General features: G+C 37.0%; 1 protein-coding gene across 1 annotated transcript in view; it reads left to right on the top strand.

The window, feature by feature from the left end:
• LOC148083352 (uncharacterized) overlaps positions 1-24421 on the top strand; it is a 90217-nt gene that overhangs the window by 18420 nt on the left and 47376 nt on the right. The window contains exons 4-7 of the mRNA XM_087786555.1: positions 3782-3959; positions 8388-8795; positions 10258-10623; positions 12671-12727. Coding sequence (XP_087642681.1) covers positions 3782-3959; positions 8388-8795; positions 10258-10623; positions 12671-12727 — 1009 coding nt within the window. The remainder of the gene's footprint in view (positions 1-3781; positions 3960-8387; positions 8796-10257; positions 10624-12670; positions 12728-24421) is intronic.

Raw genomic sequence — 24421 nt, 5'->3', positions numbered from 1 at the left:
TCCTTTTTTCACACATTCAAAACTTTATTTTCCTCATTACTTTTTTACATCCATAACTTTTTTCTACATTCATTAGTTTATTTTGACATTCATGACTTTTTTTATTCATTTAAAACTTAAATTAATAACTTTTCTTTCCACACAACATTTTCTAGATTGAAAACTTTTTCATGCATTCAAATAATGTCATCCTTGTTTTTTTTTGTTTTCACAACTTCTTTCTACATTCAATATTTTATTTCGATTTAAAAAACTTTTTATTCAAGCTTTTTTCTAAATTCAAACCTTGTTCAAAGCTTTTTTTTTTTTTTTTTACCACATTCAAAACCCTTTATAACTCTATTTTTGAATTCAAAACTTTTTTTTTCTATATTGAAAACTTTTCCTCCAAGTTTAAGACTTGTTTTCCACTTTATTTTCCTAATTACGATTTTCTACCTTCATAACTTTTTAAAAAACATTTATATACATTTTTTTCCGCATGAAAAACTTTTTTTTTTTTTCAAAATTCTAAACCTTTTTTTTCCTATGTATATATTTATATTTATACATTGAAAACACGTTTCCTCATATTCAAAACGAATGTAAAGAAAAAAAATGCAACAAACTTTGACTGTTGGTCTATGATGTTTGTAAATTATATAGTAATTATAGTCAGAAAGTGGAGGAGAAGCTGGAAAGGAATGAAGGTGTGTGAAGACAGACAGGAAGTGGAAATATCCAGAGGAAAGACGTAGAGAAAACAAGTATTAATTTGGAGGAAAACTTTATGTTTGGAGACTTCCAGTTTCTTTCAGGATCAACTTTAAAATTCTGGTTCTTACTTTCAGATCTATTCATGGTCAGACTCCTCCTTAAATCAGTGATCTGATCCAGCCTTACACCCCAGCTCGGGCTCTGAGGTCTGTGGATCAGAATCTACTGATGGTTCCTGAACACGGTTCAGGACCAGAGGAGAGAAATCTTTTCAGGCTGTTGCTCCTAAGCTTTGGAACGATCTTCCTCTCTCTTTGCGCTTGATGGATCTACTGACTCCTTTAAGAAACATCTTAAGACGTTTCTATTTGTTCAGGCTTTTCCTTGAATTTCTCGAACTCCTGTGTTGTTCTCAGTATTATCTTGATCTTTAAAGTATGTACTTTTTGAGTATTGTTTTGATTGTTTAAGTGCTTTGTGACCCTGGTCTCGAAAAGCGCTATATAAATAAATATTACTTACTTACTTACTTACTTACTTACATTTGACCTTCAAAGGAGTTTAAAAATACTTTGAGTTTAACTGTCATGTTTCTGAAGTAAACGGAGAAATACTGTACGACGTCAAAGGACGACAAGTGTGTTTGGTGTGTAAACATCTGCCACACATGGAGTGTAGAAGTGCGTAACAAAGATGAGAGAACAAGTCCAGTCGTGCTCGGGTCTCCGAGTCTGGCCTCACAAAAGCCGGTCTTAGCTCCAGCCTGGTCGGGAGTGACAGGTAATGAGGAGGCCGCGGGGCGAGCGGGAGGGAGGGTTGCGGGTTCTACGCCCGACTCTTTCCACCTCATTTCTCCCTCTTTACATCTCAAGAATGGAAATCTTTAAAGCCTCCAGATCTGAGAGCAGGGACTCAGTGGAGATGCTTAGGATTTAGAACCTGATCCTCCCGGTGTGAGTCGCAGACAGTGACCCCAGCGTACTCCCCCATTTTGACTCCCCCCTGGCAACTTGTGAGGCTGTCGCGGCTCATCTTTGTGGAGAGTTTTCTACTCCCTCTAAGTCTGGATCAGTGTGTGTTTGTGTCACAACAACACTCATCAGGTGTGATGGCCAGAGTTGAACTTGAACGACCTCTGAACTGACGGAGCCGCAGGAAACAATCTCAATATTCGAGAGTTATCTCGTCTTTTATCTTGTCTCTCTACGTGAGACTGATCTCTTGAGTTTTGTCATTTAAATCAGGCATTAAATATCTGGTGATGATCACTGAGGTTTTTTGCCATCCTATATATCGACACTAGAGGGCGCTAAAGAGAGCTTGCTTTATGTGAGAAGCAACAGTGGTGCTGAAACCTGAAGGTTTTTTTTTATGAATTATGTTTTATCTAATGAATTATTTTTTTAATCCATTACATTATATGTTATATATGTGCTGCGGTTGCTTTTTTTGATTCCCTAGATATTAGATATTATTCTAAATAAATACTAAAATAAATAGAGATATTATTTCTGATTAACGTTATTTATAGACATGCACTTTTAAATAACAATTACTTAAGAGTTCTAATCTTCAGCCGATCAAACAAGATATTTTTTAGATTAATAATTTAAGAAATTGAAATAATTGTGAAAAGGAGTAGTGAGAAGAACAGTTTTCTAAACAAAATATTTACTTCATTCGCTCATTTAAGTTGTTTGGTTTGTTTTTTAATCCTTGCTGTTACATGAAGATGCCTTTGTCTGTGTCCTTTGATCCTTCAATGTCATATTAACATTATATTCGTCATGTGCATGAATCCAAATGAAGGATTTTTAAAGTCAAATATATTTATCTGGTAGGTTGTGGAAGTTTTAGGGTCAAATACATTCTTCAAAGACCTTCACCCTGAGTAGGAATTAGAATCAAAGCTGGTAAAAAATGTAAAAGTGACCCGGACTTTATAATGTTTACCTAACCCTTGTCTCTGGGTCAAAGTGAACGACCTCAACCACTGAATATGTATTGATGGAAGCCAGGGAGGTCGTTCACCTTGACCAAGAGATAACACAAGGGATACCACAAACACATTTGTGTTTGGGCCACCAGGTCACCCTGACCCTGAGATAACACAAGTGATACCACAACCGCATTTGTTTTCGGGCCTCTGGGTCACCTTGACCCAGAAACTACACAAGGGTTAAGTGAATTCAACAGTGACCAGGATTAGTGATGCCATCAGTTCTAATACAAACAGAAGCAAACAGACTGAAGACCAACACAAACATTTGTGCTTTGTTTCTCTTTTGTTTTCTTTTCATGATTTTGTTTTCATTTTTATTTTTTTGCTAAAAGTCAACTGCTTTGTAGAGTCGAATGAGTGATCAGTAGTTTGCAGCATCCAAATACAGACAACATAGCCCTGAACTTAACCTGGCTAAACAAGACAAAAATTCTGTGACAATAGAAAAATAAATTTTCCGCAAAATAATTCTGACAGAAACACAGTATGTCACTATTAATGAAATCTCTGCAAACGAAGAGCGGATTCCATTATGGCGTAATAATGGCTTCACTCCTCCTTCGGCCAGCTGTAATCACGCCCGCTTTGTTTATACAACGAGTTCCACGGAGGTGGAAACTTCCAGGATTGTTAACACTATGTGACAAACCTTGATGCTTGACCAATCACAGCAGAGTGGGCGTGGTTATGGTCAAAAAAAAAAAAAATTTAGCTCCAGAAAAAACAAAGCTTTTTGAGTGGACCGGGGCATTTTCTTATACAAGTATATATTAAAAATCCAAACGAACACAAAATAATTCAGGATATCCATATAAACATGGTCAATTATCCTCAAATCTCTTTTGAGTTGTTTAAATTAAGATAATATAAGATATTCCTTTATTCTAACAGTACATGAAATATTGTTATATATACACTTAACATGCAATTTTCTGAAAGAGAAAGTATTAATAAATAAATATATATAGTATCTGTTACATAAAGGATGAAATCTAAACATCTCAAACCATCATTAAAAAACAATTTACTCACCAGTTTGAACGTTCTGTTCATGAAAATTCATTTTTTTCGTTCTTTTCGCAGAAACATGTGAGTCCGACTCACCCTCCGTCCTTGTGCCCGCGGTTCCTGTCCCACATGAAAGCCCACCGGGGCGGCCTCGCGCCTCCCTGCTGTCTGGCCCCGACCTCCAGACCGGACCCTCCTCCTCCCGGGCTGGGATGTGGAACCACGCTCTCTAGGAGACCCCCAACACTGGAGGGTGAGACCGGACGACACAACACCTGTTGCTTTTCACCTCATCTGTGATATCAAACGTTGGGGGTGTGTGTGTGTGTGTGGGGGGAGGGGGGGGTTGACTCTTTTTGACTCCTCTCATTAAAAAATGTTTTCATGCCCCCCCATTCCTGAGGAGAACACCACCAAACACGTGGTTTTTGCTCTTAATCTCCTACTGTGATTGTGTTTGTCTCGTAAGGAAGTACCTACAGCGCCGCCCTTCTGGTGGAACGCTAGGGGGGCGGGGGCGGTAGAAAAAGACTGGACCCGCGGTTCCTTTCAGCTCCCGCCTCTGATGTGAAGGCATTTTTTTCTCACCTTCTCAGCGGGGGGGCCACAGAGGAGGGGACGCTTCTCAAATACTAATTATTCCACCATATGCTCGTCCGCCTCACAATCACTGTAGAGAAGAAACGTGCTGGGCTGGACGCTGTGGGTCTTCACCCCGACACATGTCACTCATATGGACACACACAGTTCACGTTCATGTGTGTGTGTGTGTGTGTGTGTGTGTGTGTGTGTGTGTGTGTGCAACAGATGGGCATGACAGGCCATTGTATTAGAAGCAGTGCAGAAATGTGTTTTCTTTATGCTTCTGTACTGACTCCTCTGGACCCCCCATGCCCCCTACACACACACACACACACACACACACACACACACACACACACACACACACACACACACACACACACACACATGAACGTGAACTGCGTGTGTTCCTATTTTTTTCTGCATCCATAACTTTTTCCATATAAAAAACCTTTTATTTTGTTTATTTTTTAAATGACATCCAATCACAGAGACCGGAGAAAGCTTGTTTCTGATTGGCCTGTTTGGTTTGTCATACGACAACAACGTGCCGGGGAAAAGTGTCGCATTCAGATGTGTTCCGAACATTAAACCTCTCACTTCAGCCGGCGAGAAAAAAGTAAAAAAATGTAGAATGAACAATAGTTTGCACGTTTGCTTCTTCCTGTTGTTCATGAAACCAAACAGCCAATCAGAAGCAAGCTCTCTCTCCGGTCTATGTGATTGGTTGGCTCTTTGATGATGAAGTTGAGCACTCGTACAGCGAAGCATTCGCAAAATGAGATTTATTGAACGTAAAGGAGATTTTTGTTTGCTCAAACCACTTTATTTTTTGCTGGAGTGAAAACGACATGCAAACTGTCACTTACGTGCGCGCAAAACATGTTCTCAGGTGCTCAAAATTTCGAACTGCACGCTCAACAAATAGGCACAAATAAAACGCCATAGATCTGAATATTGGAATTCCAATCTGTCCGAGGACAAATGGGAATTCTACCAGGACAATCTCCAATTCTAATAGGAGAAATTCGGATTATATCAAAATGTTATTTGGATGTAATTAAACCCTAAACCATATCAATATTAAGATCCCAGTTTAGTAGTAGAATTCCAATCTGTACTAGTAGGATTCCAGATCGTACTGGATTCCAATCTGTACTGTGACATATACATATGTATTGTGTAAAGCTCCATCGGTAGAGGACACGGATCTTGATATAAAGAACGCTGGTTCAATTCCCTGCTCTAGGAATTCTCATTTTTACCAGGTTATTTTGGAGATTCTTATTGTGAAGCGACTGCAGAATCACACTTTCCATTTTCTTTCTTCTTTATTTATTTATTGAAGGTTTTTATTGTGGTTACAAGTCAAATTGCGATAGGATTCCAAAATACATATTCAAAAATTGGATGTATTTCAAGGCCACAAATTACTTTTTTTTTTTTTTACTATTTCTTGTCCAGGACCCACTTTAGAATTCACTTTAAAAGAAAAAAATGTCACTTGTTATAATATTTAAGCAAATAAGTTGTTTAAAAGAGGAAGCTGTCAGACGATAAAGACTCTATTCTGTGATAAATAGAAAAAATCGACTTCTTCTCTGGTGAGATATTGTACTTTAAGGTCATGTAGGAGAGTTAAGGTCAAACTCAATCACACAAGAAGCTGAAATCTTTAAGCAGACCAACAACATGTATATCTACCAAACAGGAAGTATGTGTCAAATTTTGATTGAAAAAAATCCATTTTAGTTTAGTCATACTGCTGACATCCATCATCTTTATCCCTTATCTTATCTTAAACACTGTCATCATTAAAGGTTGCAACACCAACATGAACATTGATCTACTTTGAATTTTTCATTATGTCTGGAATTGTTGATAGTATTTAAGAAGTAAAATGAGCAAATGATTGAAGTTTTTGGGTTGTTTCAATATTTATTTTTTCAAATTTTATCAATTTTTAGCGTTGCTTATGAAACTTTACTGCCGCCTAAATTAAATCATCTGAATATTACAGTTAATGATGGAATGAAGTTTGAAAAGAATCAAATGACAGATCAAACAAATAAAAGTTTATGAGCTGCTTGGCTGAGGTCTTCACTCTGTTGGGTCAAGTCATAGTCCTTACTCATAATAAACATATTTTCTTTCTGTTTTTTGGAGAATAAGAAAAATAAAACCACCATCTCGAGCTCTCTGTTGACATGGTGCCACGTTCCTATTGTAGATATTTGAAAGTTGGGAAACAGGCAGCTGGTCCAGCGGGGGCGACTTCTTGCTGCCTTTGTTGCTGGACCGACCCACCCAGCAGGGACACGAGTGTTTGCCTCACAAGAGAAGGGCGAGATTGAATGATAAGTGTGACCTGGTTTTGTTTGGTGAGTCGAAAAATAAAACAACAACAACAAAATCAAACATATTTTTAGGACAGTGTAGGGGTGCACCGTCCTACACCCACAGAAAACCAGGTCACACTCATCATGGGGTTTGTAAAGAACTTATTTACTTGTCTGTTTGTTACAGTTTTTTTCAATGGCTTAAGCATGATTTTGAATACAGGGCCTGGTTTTATTAAAACACTACACACAATAAGCACAACCATACACACAATTAGTACTCTTGTTAAAACTATACACTACCTTTATAAAGATGATATTTTGTATCTGTAAGTATATGGACACACATATCTATGGTCACACACATATGGATACACACACACACACAGACACATATTTATATGGATACACACACACATGGACACACACGTATTTGGACACAAACATCTTTGGACATGCACGTATATGAATACACAAACACATGGACACACACATACTGTATATGGACACACACACACAGACACACCTATATGGACACAAACATCTATGGTCACACACATATGGATACACACACACACACACAGACACACAGACACACATGTATATGGATACACACACACATGGACACACACATACTGTATATGGACACACACACAGACACACCTATATGGACACAAACATCTATGGTCACACACATATGGATACACACACACACACAGACACACATGTATATGGATACACACACACATGGACACACACGTATAAGGTTCCAGGGTTGAGTCAGTACTTGGATGACTTAGGTCAGTCTGTGAAACTGAGCCTGAGAAACCTGGGTGTTGTATTTGATAAAGACATGTCTCTAGTTCAACACTGCAGAAAACTGACCAGAAACTGTTTCTTTAATCTGACAAAAATCTCTAAACTTAGGAAAATGTTGTCACAACATGATCTGGATCTTGTAATCCATGCGTTTGTTTCTTCTCGTCTGGACTATTGTAACAGTTTGTTTTTCATGTCTTAACAAGAAGGATCTGTCTCGCCTGCAGTTGATACAAAACTGTGCAGCTTGAATCCTGACCCGCTCAAGTAGGAGAACTCACATTTCTCCGATCCTTAAAACTCTTCACTGGCTGCCAGTTTCTTTCAGGATCAACTTTAAAATTCTGGTTCTTACTTTCAGATCTATTCATGGTCAGACCTTATATCAGTGATCTGATCCAGCCTTACACCCCAGCTCGGGCTCTGAAAAAAAGCGCTCTATAATTACAAATGACTTACTTACTTACAAACATATCGACACTATAACTATATGGAGAGTGTTGTGTTTAACCAATTAGATCATGAGTTTGTTCATTTGAAAGTCAGTGCTTTGGAATTTGCAAGAAACTGACATCATGATATGCTACTGTGTGTAATGTATACAAGTGTGTTTATGGTTTTTCAATTGACTGTGTGTAGTCGTTTGCAAAAAGTGTGCAGCTGACATTGTGCTTATAGTTGTGTTATTCTGGGCTGAAGTTTTGCTCCTTGGGTGTAAGGTTTATATGAATGTGTACAACTTTTTCTCCAAAGTTTTCTGTGAAATTAAAGATATTTAATCAGATTAACAATAGATAAATCTGTTGTAAAGAAATATTCTTTGAGCTACACACTGATTGTGGCTGCAGCAAAGAACCAGATGGTGATGGCGCTGATGAGATTGTTAAGATCTATGATCTAAATTAAAATATATTTTATTGTTTCTGCTTTTTCTTTAACAGGACTTTTCGATGCAGCTCAAAATAGAACGAGAAATGATGAGCAAAAGAGGAAATTAGAGGACGAAATACAATCCAGTCCCGTCGCGTCTCCTCACCGACCTCCTCAGAATCAACCTGGTCCAGAACCACCTGTTCCAGGACAGAACAAGCTTTTCCAGGCGTCTCCGTCAGACTCGCTTCCTTCAGACGTGATGCGTCGCGACCGAGAGAAGACGAACCTGAACGCACCAGTCGAGCCGTCAGATGACCCGGACTGGAGGCTCGAGACGAGCCTTGATGAGACCGAAGGGTCCGGGTCGCCGACCTCTAGTGTCGGGCGGCCATCGTTCTCGGACTTCAGTCGTCCAACATCCAGCCTCTTCAGCCGGAGCACCAGCCTGGCCAGCGGCGAGGGAAGCAGCACGTCTGGTAAATCATGGTCGACTCATTTCCTGTTTAAGAAACAACATCCGTGAAAATACATATTTTTGAATCACTGAAGATTGACAGATGTTCCTACACTTGATTGAATTTCCATTTTTTAGCACTTTTTTGGGGGTTTTAGCATATTAATTTTAAGGCCTTATTAAACGAAAATAACAAATTCTAGTGACAATTAATTCTGGAAACCTTTCAACTATAGAAGACAACATGTCAAAACAAACGATGAATAAATCAATTTTTTTCTCCTTCCTTGTTGTTCAACGTCTGAATTGAAGTAAGTAAGTAAGTAAGTAAAGTAATTAAGTTAAAGTTATAGGTGTCATTGCAAATGTTTTTTTTTTAATCAAACATTTTTACCAGCAATCTGATTGTTTTTTCAGAACCAGAGAAGAATCAAGACTTGCACAAATATCCAATTTCCAATTTAAATTTTCGTTAAGTGTAATAATAAAAGTTAAAAAAATGCTAAAAACATAACAGGCAGAATCCTCGAGCAGAACCAGACGCAGTGATGAGAGCCTACATTTGTCCCGTTTATTTTTTTCCATCTTTCTTTCTAAGGCGATTCTAAAACAATCTAAAGTTTTACTTGAAATAGTTTTGTTTTTGACTTAATACTTGTTTCCTACTGACCAATGGTTAGACGTGTATTTCGTGATACACTAGTCACTGCAGAAGATGATGTATAATTATGATATTTAGATTTTACCATGAAGGAATACATGAGTTTCCAGTTGTTGTCTACCATACAGAAATGGGTAAAAATTAAATGTCTTTTCCCAATATTTTCTACTCATTGCACGTATTTTACGATAGAAATATGAAACGACACCAAACAAAAATAAAAACGATCAATTTTTAATAAAAGTCTTAATCTACTTACAATGTAACACACTGTGTACACGTCAACCATCTTTTTCCTGATTATTTATTCTCACAACCTGACTTTAGTGCAAATGAATCGCGAGAATGAATCATTGGAACATCATATCGAGAATGTATTTTTATTTAATGTTACGCTCTACAATCATTTGGGAAGATCTGACAACAAGGGCACATTTCAATCAAAGATTCTTCAGCATAAACGAAAACAACGTCAAAGGACACGATCGCAGCCATTGTTGTTTTAAAGAATCAGACACTTGTTGTGGGATTTCTTTTGTAGTGGACACAAACCACTACTTTTTGCTTTTTTTTTTGTTTTTAGCATCTTTGCCTCGAGAAAAAGACGCTGGGTACATTTGTATTCGTCTCAAATCGAAAATAGTTTTCTTGAAGTGTGAAATACATTGTTTACCACAGCACTCCTGATGGTTTCTTCAACACGCTTATGGTCCACAGAACCATCGTTCGGAATCCCTGGTTAACATTTTATATAGAAGCGCCTTTCAGTCGTTATTCCGACATCAAACCTACATGTTGTCTCGTCTCTGTGTGTTTCCTGCAGATGCCAAGAGTGAAGACGTTCATCCCTCGTCACCTCAATATCATCAAGAAACCAGACGAACTTCTTCGGGTCCAGGATGTTCCTCAACCCCGGAGCATCGGCGGTTCAACACACCGGTACAGCTTCCTCCCATTTCATCCAAAAGTATCCTCGGCGGCACCGGATGTGGAAGCACCGAACCTTCAGTCGAATGGCCGCTGGACGCTGCTCCGCCGGCCGTCCCCTCTGCCACGTGGTCGTCCCGCCCGAGTCCACAATTCTCCGCTCACCGGTCGGGGTCCAGGGGAGGAGGAGAAGCGACCCCTCCGGCGGGCGGACCGAAGACTCGCCAGTGGGCCGTGCTGCCCCCCATCTCTCCTGTCAAAGGTGAGAAAACAAGTCAACATATGCAGCGTTCACACTATACGCTCTGGGTCCCTGATTGTCCCCGGGACTCTCACCGGGGAAACAAAGAGACCATTCCAGACACTGAGAACTCAAAGCCTGCCGCCACAGTCGGGGGGTGGGGGGGCTCCCCATGTTCCCCCCCCGTCACAACACCTCCTCCCTCCTGATAATAAATAACACAGAAAGCTTTTCTTTTTCCACTAAATCGCCAATAGAAAGAAGGGCTTTTGATGAAAAGCTGGTACCGTTTGATTCCCCGCTCAAAGGCGTGAGGCCCCCGACAATAGAAGACGGGGTCCCTACCTCGTGCGTGGTGCCTCTCGCGCCGGACCCCCCCCCCAATTCCCGGGCTATTATCCCGAGGAAGAGGTGCCGCCGACGGTCATAAATCCACGCCGACCGCCGCTCGCCGACGGCCCCCGAACCACTCGGGGTTCCCGTCACAACAGAAAGCCGTCCGAAGCCTTCCTGCTAATTTACCGTCGCGAATGGAGATAAAGAGCCGGGGCCGCTGACATCTGACACTTCAGGAGCACTCGTGAAAGAAAAGCAAAACAATGTGGAAATTGTGAAGGGATTTTCTCTCGTCGCCAGTCAGAGACGTCCAGTGTTCTGGGCGTGCAGGCGTGCGGGCGTCGGGGGGGCAGCGCTCGCTGTATCGCCCCACGCTGTTCCCTTGATGCCAGACAGTGAGCGAGTGTCACTGTTTCATTTATCTTCCCCGCAGATGGAGGCGACTCCGGCCCAGTGTGGCGGCGTGTAAAGCCCAAAAGAGTCAAGTTTATTACAACTCCGCTCTTATTTTTCTCGCCGCTTCGCTTGTCACTTTCATCAGGTTGTTTTTTTTTGAGACGAGGAAGCTGGTGCTCAGTCTTATTGTCTTCTGAAGAATAGAAGAAGTCATTTTGTCAAAGAAAGTAAATGTTAATGTATCACACTAAACTAGCCAGAATAACATATTAGTCACTTGTTATGTTTATTATGTTATTAAAGTCGTACATTTTATTACAAGATTCAAACTGTATATACATTTCTTATGAGATTGAAGATTAATCTATAATGTATTATGTTTAATACCTAATCATATTTGCATAAATAACATTAAAGTTGAATATTTAACATTTATTATAAGATTAATGTCCTACAAATCAAGTTTAGCACGAGATAAAGGTCGTATAAATATATCCCGCTTTAATCTTGTAATACCCTAGTAATAGGACTTTAATATCATAATTAATGTAAATCTATAAGACAATAATAAATGCAATACATTGTATTTATCTTCCAATAAACATAATATATAGAACGTTAATCTCGTAATAAACATAATATAAAGGACTTTAATCTTGTAATAAACATAATATATAGAACTTTAATCTCGTAATAAAAATAATATAAAGGACTTTAATCTTGTAATAAACATAATATATAGAATTTTAATATGTCAAAGCGCTTTGTGACCCTGGTCTAGAAAGGCGCTATACCGTACAAATAGAGATTATTATTATTATTATTATTAACGTAAATCTATAAGATAATAATAAATGTAATACATACCAGTTTAATCTTGTAATAAACATAATATATAGAACTTTAATCTCGTAATAAAAATAATATAAAGGACTTTAATCTTGTAATAAACATAATATATAGAACTTTAATATTTCAAAGCGCTTTGTGACCCTGGTCTAGAAAGGCGCTATACCGTACAAATAGAGATTATTATTATTATTATTATTAACGTAAATCTATAAGATAATAATAAATGTAATACATACCAGTTTAATCTTGTAATAAACATAATCTACAGAACTTTAATCACATACTACTACTATTATGACCTTAACACGTCATTTTACAACTTTAATAGTAAATGTGAAATATACAACTTTAATCTTGTAATAAATGCATTTTTTTTCTTGTAATGTTTAAAAAAATTGATTGGATTCAATACTTTGTCCTACTAAGACTTGTAATCGGTAATTTGCCAATGATCTGTTTTTTAATTTCGAACTTTAATTTTCAGGGACCTCTGAGGTGCTGTCTGTGGAAAGAGAAGGCAGCTGGCTCAAATATGAAGAAAGTAAGAAAAATGTGTTTTTTTACTTCCTTTAATCCAAGTTAAACAAGCTTCGGCTGAGCTCAAGAGTTCTGAATACAGTCTAAAGCAAGCAGGTCCCAAGTCTGGCCTGCTTCCCTGTGTTCTTGGTTTTAAGCTGTATTAATAAAAATGCATACATATCCATTTTTATTCCTAATAATCCACACAACCTTCCTATATAAAAGATAATTAAAAAAAAAAAAAAAAGGTTTTTATGGTCTGTCAATGAGGAAGTTCTTGATTTTGGGTCTTGAGTGGAATCATTGTTATTTTTCAATTCTGAGCTAGATAGTTGTTAATGTTAATGTAATCCAAATACCTCCGTACTGCTCTTGTGTAACGTCCATCTTGAAAAAAAGTCTATATTTTAAGCTTGTTCCGAGCGAAAGTTCCCAGTTTCTGAGGGTAAATCTCACATACGCGCACTAGCATTAGCATAGCTGAGACACTGGGAGCGAACTCTACAAACAAGCATAAAATATAAACTTATTTCACATTTTTAAAGTTTGATTTTCACATGTCGAGGCTTCAATACATGATGGACGTTTCAGACGAGCAGTACGTAGGTTTTTGGATGTTTTTGGAAGTATTTTTGGGGCGAAGCAAACTGAGCCCCGGTCGCTACATTAGCATGAACATGCACCGGATTACTCTTAAAAAATAATCCCAACCCTTAATCGACAGGAGGGTGAGTAGAAAAACCCAACTTTCCTGACTCACCCACATGTTTCAAAAGTTGAAGTCTTCATACATCCGTTTAAATTCCTAATAATAATGTTTAAAATGCCACATAACCTTCCTATAGGATATTTTAAAGATAATAATAATTGTGACCTTTCTGTGTGGAGTTTGTATGTTCTCCCGTGTTACGTGGGTTTACTCCGGGGTACTCCGGTTTACTCCCTCTGTCCAAAAACATAAAGAAGGTGATTGAGAATTTTGGGAAGTTGTCCATAGGTATGAGCGTGTGTGTGAATGGTTGTCTGTATTTGTGTGTCCTGCGACAGACTGGCATCCTGTCCAGGGTGTCCCCTGCCACTCAACCCAATGAAACTGGGATAGACTCCAGTCTCCCCCCCTAAGGGTAAAAAATAAGCGGTAGAAAATTAATGAATGAAGTATAAGTCTCTCATCATGACCAAAGTTCTCCCCCGTCTAAAATCTTGTCAAACAAGAGGTTACGAGAGGGGAATCAATTATGACGTTTTAATAGCTTCACTCCTCCTCCAAACAGCTGTAATCATGCGCCGCTTTGTTTGTACAACGAGTCCCTTGGAGGTGGAGACTTCCGGTATCGACGACATGCGGTGACAAACCTTGATGTTTGACCAAGTGGGTGTGGTTATGATAAACAAGATTTCATCTCCAGAAACACAACGTGTATTCAGTGGGTTTCAGTACATTTTCTAATGTAAATATTTGAATGAAAAGAGAGTTTTGTACAAACAGACACTGATGATACAATAGAGTCCAACATCTATTTAAGACACACTTAAATCAACAGAAGAGTTACTGTAAAGTGTAAAGAAGGAACTGAAATCTAAAGTTTTGTAGTATTTCGGTCTCACCACAGCACCATCATTTGACCTTCAAAAAGATATGAAAAAAAAGAATCCACTGTACAAAAGGGTTCACAAGTCAAGGCCATTACAGAGATTGTACCCGCCGAGTCAGACGCCAGTCACCATGATGGACACTTTGCTGTGTGGCCCTCACGTACAGTCAGCTAATGGAGTCTTCTCACCCCCCCCCCCCAGCTCCGGTTGACCTCCGACATGCTCGTCTCAGATCCCATACAGTCCCGAGGTTAAACCCTCCTGACCCGCTTTCAGCACTGTCAGCAGAATGTAACTGTCCCCGCACAATACACGGGTCACCCCGCTGCACCCCTGGCACTGGGAGTCCCAGAGGGGAATAAAAAAAACACAGAGAAGTCCTTCAGTACCTCTGGCTCTCTACCGTATCAAACCCCCTTCTTCACCCCCCTGTAGAAGCCCGCCCGGGCCCTCGGCGCTGGAGACTGACAGCTGAGTCGTGGACGGCAGCAAACATGCTTTGAAGAGTCCAGTCAAGTCCTTGTTAGGGGTTTTTGTGTTTCCATGAACCGACCCCTCCCCAGCCTCGTACGTGGTGATGGAATGAAGGACAGACACATGGATGAGTTTAAGAAAAATGCTCGTTTAGTGAATTATGCAAAAGTCAGAGACAAACTTACGTGAACACGGGCGCTAGCAAGCAGAGAGATCTATCGCAGACGTCTTCGAATGCCAGAACGCAAAGATCAGACAAAATGGTGGATCTTTATAGTAGAATATTCAGGTTAACGCCTCTAGTCAAATGTGAATGTAGGATTGGTCAGTAAGTGTAAACATTTGATTCTAAGATGGCCGGTCGCACGTGATCGTAGTGGAAATTTACCAAAAGTTGTTGTTTTCAAGAATCTGTTCCCAGCGACTTGTGTCCTTCAGAGTGAATTCTCAAACAGGTGTCCAGACGTCCTGGAATCTGGGATTGTTTAATCTTTCTGTGTGTGTGAGGCTTTGTGACCTCGGCCTTTGAGTTGTGAACCTGAGTTTAGTTTAAGTGAATGCAATGCAAGAATAGGATTATTTAATATGAATTAAATATGTAAGATTATCAGTTAATCAAGTGACTATTTGAAATGTGTGTTAAATCTAGGTGATTGATTACAGTAAAGTTGTCATTTCCTTACACTCCCCCTGATTGCATCATGAACTAATGATGCAATAAAACAAAGACAAGTCTGATTTCAAAATAATGATCGCGAATCTGATTATAAACTAAACATGCCAAACTATCATCCGTATAGTGCCACACAAAGATTACATATGGTGAGAAAGCAACAGAGGAAACACAGATTAATTTAATGGAAACAATTACACATTATGAGCATTTCTCTCAAATCACAAAAAAAAAGAAAAAATCCAAAAAAAAATTAAAAATAATAATAATTCCAAATTATGCTATGAATTAAAACTGAAGTAATAGAATGCCAAATCATCAAAAAACATATTCACAATAACTAACTCAAATCTAATAAGTCTATTTTGAAGTAGAGATTTTGATAAAATATATATTGATATGGAGCCAGTATCCACTGCTTTGAAAAACCTCTTTAACGAGGTAAAAAGAAAGCAGCAGCCCCGTTGTCGGCGACTTGGATGTGGGCTTGTGTGAGGTGTTGTTGACGTACTCCCCTGTCAACAGTGCATCATTGAGCTTGTCCTGCAACATAGGAAAGACATGAACAGCATCGCATTCTTTGGACAAATGAGAAACAATACATCTTTAAATCATGCTTTTTATTTAGAATGGACTCATACTACTTCATGCAGACAAAATTAACCCCTTCCTATTTACTACCCAAGTCAGAGAGATAGTAAAACACAGTCGTACCTTATTCTCGAGCTGTTTTCTACACCAAAAATTTAAACTAATTGAATGCAATCTGGACAGAGCTCCCTTCAGCAGTGTTGATCGACAGAACCGTGCAACAAGAATCACCAAACACGTAACAAACCTATTATCCAGCTAAGTATCTATCTAAGTCCTCCCCCTGAGGGACAAATAGAACAACCTAATTTATTTGTATTTAAAAAATGTTTTCTTGAATAACTTTATATCCAAATCTATTGTCAAATCATTTAATTAATCATAATACTCTTTGTATTAACTCTCTTAAATTAGATTAATTAATTATTAATTTAATTAAATTAAAATATATGACATTATTAGCTAAAAAAAAATATTCTAAGCTTTGTTTAATCTTTATTATTCCTCTTAGATTTGGTTTGAAAGTCTATTGCTAAAGTAAATGGATAATATCAAAATAAAAAAGTGACCATTTCTGCATCCGTTTATTTATTCAATTTTGTTTTTTCTATATTAGCATTTCTATTGTTGGATTTCCGGACCTAAGTTTAACCAATTAATAAAAGACTAACTAAGACTTAATTTATGAATAATTAAAAAATTAAAAAATTAAAAATTAAAAATTAAAAATTAAAAAATAAAAAATCTACTCTATAAAATATTTTTTCCGATTATAAGTATAATGATTCATTCTTTTCTTCTCCTTTGTTAGATATAGAACTCCACTAAAATTTGTAACCTTATTTTCCATTATTAACCAATTCAATTTAATTTAATTTAATTTTAAGTGTCTTATCGTTACAACCAATTTATTATCTTTATTTTAAAGTTCCCCAAAGAACTGTTAAACTCTAGTATTTCAAATTGGTATTTATTTTAGGTTTATTCAGGTTCATTTTGTCATGCGGATGAAGACTAGTAATTTTCAATGCTTATGTAATTCAATTCCTTCAATAAATTACACTTGCTAGTCCATATTTTAATTTAGAACTCAACTTGTTTATTTTCCATCAATCTCTTGCTCTAGTTCTTATTTTTTGATCAACTTAGATTAAAGGTAGATTTACCCTTAACAAAGTTAATTTAAAGATTGATATGATTCTGTAGTTTCTAAATAGATTATTTACTATTTTCTTTCCTGAAGGCATCATTTATTAATTTATTCTTACATTTTCCAGAGTCAATTTTTTTTTCCCTGCTTTATATTTTTTGTTAATGTTTATAGTTGCCTTAGAATGTTAGAAGCAGCTTTAGAAACACATTTCCATTTCTTATTGAACTTTTTCAATTAATCAATTTCAGTTTTTAATTCCAAGTTTCACTTTTCATATTGTCTATTGTATTATTGGCTGCTATTGATGTAGATAAAATATTTTATTTTAATTTATTAAAAAATTATATATATCAATTCTGAAAATATGTTTTAATCATAACAATATGTGCTCTGTTATTTGAAATTCCCTCCAATGTTTGGACAATTTCCTTTCTGATTGTCCTTTTAAATATATAACATCAATATGTTCCTTCTTTTAGCATTAAGTAAAGTCTTATTAATTTTAGGGAAGTTGTATTTATCTCAAATCATGATTTCTTGTGTTTGATTATTTACACATCTTAACTATTTCACCACATGTCCAAAGAGTAGTTTCCTAAAACTACATTTGTTCATATATATATTTAAAAGTATGCTAGTCAAGTTTTTAGCTTTACTCATGCTGGCTCATGTTTCTGTCTCTTCTGAGAAGGAGATCTTTTGATATATTTAAAAGTCTGCAGTGGACAGTGGCTTCTTATTTCTCCCTCACTGGAGCTTCTCAACACCACCTCTGACAGGATAAGATCAGAAGTTATGAGAAGGTCAGTTATGCATCTATTCAGGTGGTGATGAGGATATTGTGTGTGTGTCATGAGTTGTGTATTCATTACTTTGATCTGTGGATGTCTGTTAAAGTTTGTCATGTGTTTTATTTGAATAAACCTTGAAGTTAGCAGAGAGTTCAAATTATCATAATGTTTTGACTTCATGGAGAGAGAGAAACAGAGGCGGGTGTTCGAGAGAATTCTTTCACTCTCTCACACACACAGGGAGCAGGTTGTAGCAGAGACACTTTTTTTATCTTATTCAATTTAAAATGTAAGTCATGTGTTTGTTTGTTTGTCTCTGAGATCAGTGTGTTATTTGTAATATCTATGTGAATGTCTGAGAGTGTTGTGTGAGTTCAAATCTGTTTATGAATGTTATAGTTAATTAGATCAGGTGTGAGTCAGACCTCTTTGATTATTTACCCACAACAGAAATACAGTATCTATTCTAGATTACTATTTTGCTTATCTTAACTAGTTTCTTTAATTAATATTCACTTCAATGAGATTTCCTCTTGGTCTATAGGTGTTTGGTTTATGCAACTAGAGAGAAGAATATCATATTAATATTTCTCAGTGTTTCTTTTAATTTATCTCTTAATCTATTTTTTTTCTTTGACCTTTCCTCCTACAGTATTTTAGTCTCTATTTTTTCCATTTTCACTATTTTAAGTCTAATTACCAAAGAACAATAACATAAATTTCACTCGCATCAATATGGAGTGGCTTAGTATAGTATAGTCTAATCTCTATAGTATATTCTTTATTGTCTATTCTCTATAGTCTAGTTTCTGGAGGTGACAAGTCAGCAGCCCTAGACAGAGTCACTTTTAATTAGTTTAAATAAAATTCTGCATCAGTCGACCTCACACGTTTTCGTTTTGTTTTCTTATGGCTGCTTTCATCATAGCTCTGAGTGGAGCAATCAGAGTATGTTATTCTGGGATTAATTTTTTACTGTTACCTCTTAAGATATCATGTCTCTAACAGGCTAGATTTGTATGCTTTTTTCGTGAAATCGCAAACAACTTTGCATTTCTTAATCATGTGTCTCAGGGCCATAGCTTCTCCACCAGCAACCACAGCAGAGCAACGCGAGGGACAGAAGTGTCAGAGAGAGCCTAGAGAACACCTTGTTCGTTTGTTAGTTCTGCAGCCTCACCATCAGGACCCACAAAAATGTCACCGCAGACAAGAGTCAAGTTCATGTTTGCGACCAGATCGTGCCATTTGTCTTCATAATCACGTTCATCATCATCCCAGACATAGTTCTTAGTGCTGTGTGGGGGGTCCAAAGGTGGATCATAGGAATGAAGTCTCAAAAGTCTTTTCAAGATCAGGGAAATCAGATGTTCAATCATGTTGAACCAGTACAGCTCCTCCCTCTCTGGAGCAGAAGTTCATTCTTGGTGGAGAGTTGTTGAGGTTGAGTTCTTGTTTGTTCAGCTCAGGAAAATTGCTTCAATTGTAGGTGTCACCAATAGGGAACTGGACCAAAGTTCCTGGAGTAAAAGCCAAAGATGCGCCATTGTTGACCAACATTCTTTGTTTGTTTCCATCCCCTCGTCCTCTTCTCCTGCCACACCCATGCACTCCAGCCAGTGGCCAATAGGGAGCTATGATAGGACCCTAGAACTATCATCAACTATCATCTCTCTATTTTTTAGAAAAGCTCTTTCAAGTCTTTAATTTGAATCTTAATTAGCTGTATCAAGCTAGCTCAAGAGCTCAATAAGAGCACTTTGTTTAACTATTTTATTTATTATGAATTCTCAGAAATCATTGATGTGAGTAACCTACTCATAAGATTTACCATTAAATTAAAAAACAGAGTTTAAAGTTTCTTATTTTCTTCCCTGTCAGGAGCTTTAACTTGTCACCTGTAGTAAAAGTTACTTTTGTCTTAAAAAAGAGGAGGTCAATAAATGAATAGAACAAATTAATAATTATATTAATAATATTAATAATAATGCTAGAAATAATAATAAGTAAAGAAGCGATTAACAAAAAAAAAATTAAATGAAAATATAAAAGATGAAGAATTTAAAAATCTAAATTAAGAACCAAAACTTAAATTAACTAATTAAAATCCATTATAAAATCCGAGATAATAATAAAAATAAAACAAATAGTAAACTAAGATATTAATAATAATAAAAAATAAAAATAAAAATAAAATGGAATAATTTATGACTAATTGTTAAAATAATAAAATGTATTTAAAGTAATAATTGAAAAACTAAGAAAACAGAATAAACTGCAATTGATTCAATTAATCAATAATTAAATAATTACACCAATTGAGTCAGAACAAAAGTCAATTAGGAAGTAAACAAAGAGCAAACCAGCAGGGGGCAGCATAGCAAATACAACACCAAAGATCCGAAATTGAGAGTAGAAGAAGAGAAAACAGGAACTAGATATCAACAAACGTACACACGTGCAAGCAGTCAGTCACACACTTGTTTTAGATAAGCAGTATTAGCAACACAAAACAACCAAGTTACACTCAATGTGACCAATTGTGAGTTGATCAATTGACAATGTGAAATATGAAGAGAGGATGATCAAGATCATTAATACATACAACACTGTGCCAACAATCAATGTCAATTGTGTTATTGTTATTGAACACAGCAGAAGAAGGAGAAAATTGAAATGTGAGTTGGTTTGTTTTTCTTCTTAAACCAATTATACCAGTAATTAACTGTATATATTCATATATACCTCAATTAAGTAATCAAACCCAATAGTGAATAGAATTCAAGATGACGTAAGAATGTGTGTTTAAAGAAGACATGAATACAACGGGAGGGTCGGTGAGGAAAAGAAGGAAGTCTTAAAAGTTCAACCTCCAAGCGAAACCACTCCCACCAACAAGGAAAAACTCTTTCGGAGCTCATTCGTACTTGCAGCAGCTAAAGAGACAAGTCTGCCAAGCAGCAGTTCTTATCAGCAAGAGATAGTGTCCAAAGACACACGAACCTGGACTCTCAGCTGAGTCACAGAAAGTCAGAGATCTCACACAAATGAATGATAATTTTAACAAGTACTGCAGCGAGAAACAATTATTCAAAAGATACAAACATACAGACACAGACAATTTTAACAGAACAATATGTCATGACAATACGACGACAACAGTATTTTACCAAAACAGGTCAGAGAGACACACTATGCTACGTGGAACGAGACTCTTGACCAGCCTGTCGTGTCTAAAGTGTCGAAATCAGATTGGAGAGCCTCTCGATCCGTAATCAGTTTCAAAACACCCTGGATAGGAGACCGCTCAACTCATCCATTCTATTTCAACCCCCGTCGAACTAACTCTAAACTAATCATCAATGAGACTTTATCCATCACCGTGATTGTTCGGAAAAATTAACTAGCCCTAACTATACTGCCAAATACCTGTGGAGCCCCTCGACACAGAAACACAATGAGATCTAACTGGCCTACACACCGGCTGGCAGAGTCTTCAGACCAGGATATTGGGAGAGACCCGCTCAAATCCCACACATCCCCAAATTAATGATAGCTACTTGGCTTACTGAAAAAGTACGTCTACTATAATCACCCATTGGCCAAGCATCCTAACTAGTTTAAGAATCTGGAAAAACGTCAGATGCCCTGTAGAGGGAGCCAGCTACACTCCACCCCTACTCAGAATTCTCAAGGGTTACCAGGTCGTGTAACCGTCTCCTCTGCCTATCAATTCAACTTAAATTCTAATCAACGTTTTTTTCCTTTTTTCAACGATGCTTCTTCTTCCCGGGACACGATAATGTCGTCTACACTTAATACAACAACAAACAACAACTGACCATGCAATACCTCAAAAAACGAGCATCAGATTATAAAAGCACTATTGAGAAATATAATCTAAATTTGTGACAGAACCAGAGACTTACGTTTATTCTTCCAGGCAACCAAAACTAATATAAAATATATATGTAATCTTTTCCTAACCAAATATAAACTTAATTTTAGATTATAGATTATAAAATCTATGTAGAAAATAAGATAAAATCTTTCTCACCTGATTCTTGAAGTAAGGTATAGTTGCCGGCCTGGTTGCCTGGAGAACAATCAGCTCAGAGTTCGTCTCGGAATCGAAAAGGCCTTCAAACCATCAGTCCACGCCAAGGGTCACGTGCACCAAGTTGTTAGGGGTTTTTGTGTTTCCATGAACCGACCCCTCCCCAGCCTCGTACGTGGTGATGGAATGAAGGACAGACACATGGATGAGTTTAAGAAAAATGCTCGTTTAGTGAATTATGCAAAAGTCAGAGACAAACTTACGTGAACACGGGCGCTAGCAAGCAGAGAGATCTATCGCAGACGTCTTCGAATGCCAGAACGCAAAGATCAGACAAAATGGTGGATCTTTATAGTAGAATATTCAGGTTAACGCCTCTAGTCAAATGTGAATGTAGGATTGGTCAGTAAGTGTAAACATTTGATTCTAAGATGGCCGGTCGCACGTGATCGTAGTGGAAATTTACCAAAAGTTGTTGTTTTCAAGAATCTGTTCCCAGCGACTTGTGTCCTTCAGAGTGAATTCTCAAACAGGTGTCCAGACGTCCTGGAATCTGGGATTGTTTAATCTTTCTGTGTGTGTGAGGCTTTGTGACCTCGGCCTTTGAGTTGTGAACCTGAGTTTAGTTTAAGTGAATGCAATGCAAGAATAGGATTATTTAATATGAATTAAATATGTAAGATTATCAGTTAATCAAGTGACTATTTGAAATGTGTGTTAAATCTAGGTGATTGATTACAGTAAAGTTGTCATTTCCTTACATCCTTCCATTGTTTCTCTGAGCGGAGCGTGAAGCCGCTCAAGTGCACAATAGTGGTGTCGGACCACGTACTTGACTGCGTCGGAACCCCTTTTGTAACCTTTGTTAGATGTTGTCCTTCAGGCCCGAGAGCTGCGTTTTAATGTGAGAAAAACACCCAAAAACTGAGCAGTTTATCCCCATAAAGCAGTTCTCTGGGTGAGGTCTTCGGTAACGAGAGCTTAGATTAGGACGTGTTCAGAGGACGTGTTTATTGACACGAGGCGAGACACCTTTAGCCCCCGGGAGGTCCGGTCGTCGCTCATACCTCACCCCCGGGGGCGCTTCTCTGACGGAGGTCTTTGGGGGGGCTTGAGTGTAAAACCTGGAAGTGCCTGGATTTGACTTAAACCGACTCTACAAATAGAAGAGATGTTTTTTGTGATGAAGATGATGCTTTAAGTGTCGGCTTAACGGTTTTGATTGACGGTTTAGTTTTTCTGTGACTTGTTTTATGATCCTATACTTGGAGTTCTACTCAGTCTGTGTTGAAGTGATGACCTTTTAGCAATGAAGCACGTGGTTATACAATCTGTAATTATCTTAGAAGCATGCATAATAACACAATCAATGACTGATGTTACATCATTAATTTATGTCCAATAATATATATATATATATATATTTTGTATAAAAAAAACATTTTACCAAATTTGAATGGTTATTTTTGGCTGTAATTTAAAAAGAAAATCAGCTTATCAAACAATATGTTTACAAAAAAATCAATCAAACATTATTTGAAGACATTTTTGAGTGGCTCGTAATCATTCGGATGTTACATACTCAAAAAATTATAATTATTTTTACACTAAATAAAATAGTTTTCAACAAATTACACAGTTTATATACTATAATCAAACCATTCTTCAACTATAATCAAATATTTTTTAACTTAAATCAAACAATTTTCAACTATAATCAAACAATTCTCAACTATAATCTAACAATTATCAACTATAATCAAACAATTTTCAACTTAAATCAAACAATTCTCAACTTAAATCAAACAATTCTCAATTTAAATCAAACATTTCTCAACTATAATCAAACATTTAAAAACATAATTAATCCGTAATCAAACAATGTTGAACAGAATACAAAATAATTCAAATGTAATTAATGATTTTTAACTGAAATAAAAAACTATTGATCCGCAATAACAGTCAACAATTTTCAACTTGAACAAAAAAGTTCCAGCTGTAATCCAACAATTCTCAAGCGTACTAAGAAAAAAATCTACTGTATTCAAACTACTTTTTGGTCGTAATGAAACAGTTTTCAACTGTTGTCAAAAACTTCCTGTCTTGAATACTTAAACAAAAAGTTTGTATCATAAATAAAGCATTAAGTAATCCAGTGTTGTCGTCTACAGCGCACAGTACTTTGAGCCAAAGAACGAACACAAAATAAATAACAATATTCTAATTTAAAATTTCTGGTCCAAACATTATTTTATCAAATTAAAGGTAATTTACCTAAAATTCAAATATCAAAATTCCAAAAGCAACAGTTAATTTAATGTGGTGACCCATAAAATATGCCACTGTTATATAACCTCTGATGCAAAATTGCCAAATCCAGC

Source organism: Callionymus lyra, chromosome 3 (genome assembly GCF_982586985.1).
Source record: "Callionymus lyra chromosome 3, fCalLyr1.hap1.1, whole genome shotgun sequence".
In the NCBI taxonomy this organism is placed as follows: Eukaryota; Metazoa; Chordata; class Actinopteri; order Syngnathiformes; family Callionymidae; genus Callionymus; species Callionymus lyra.
The sequence above is the reverse complement of the archived record's forward strand: the minus strand, read 5'-3'. Positions and strand labels throughout refer to the sequence as shown.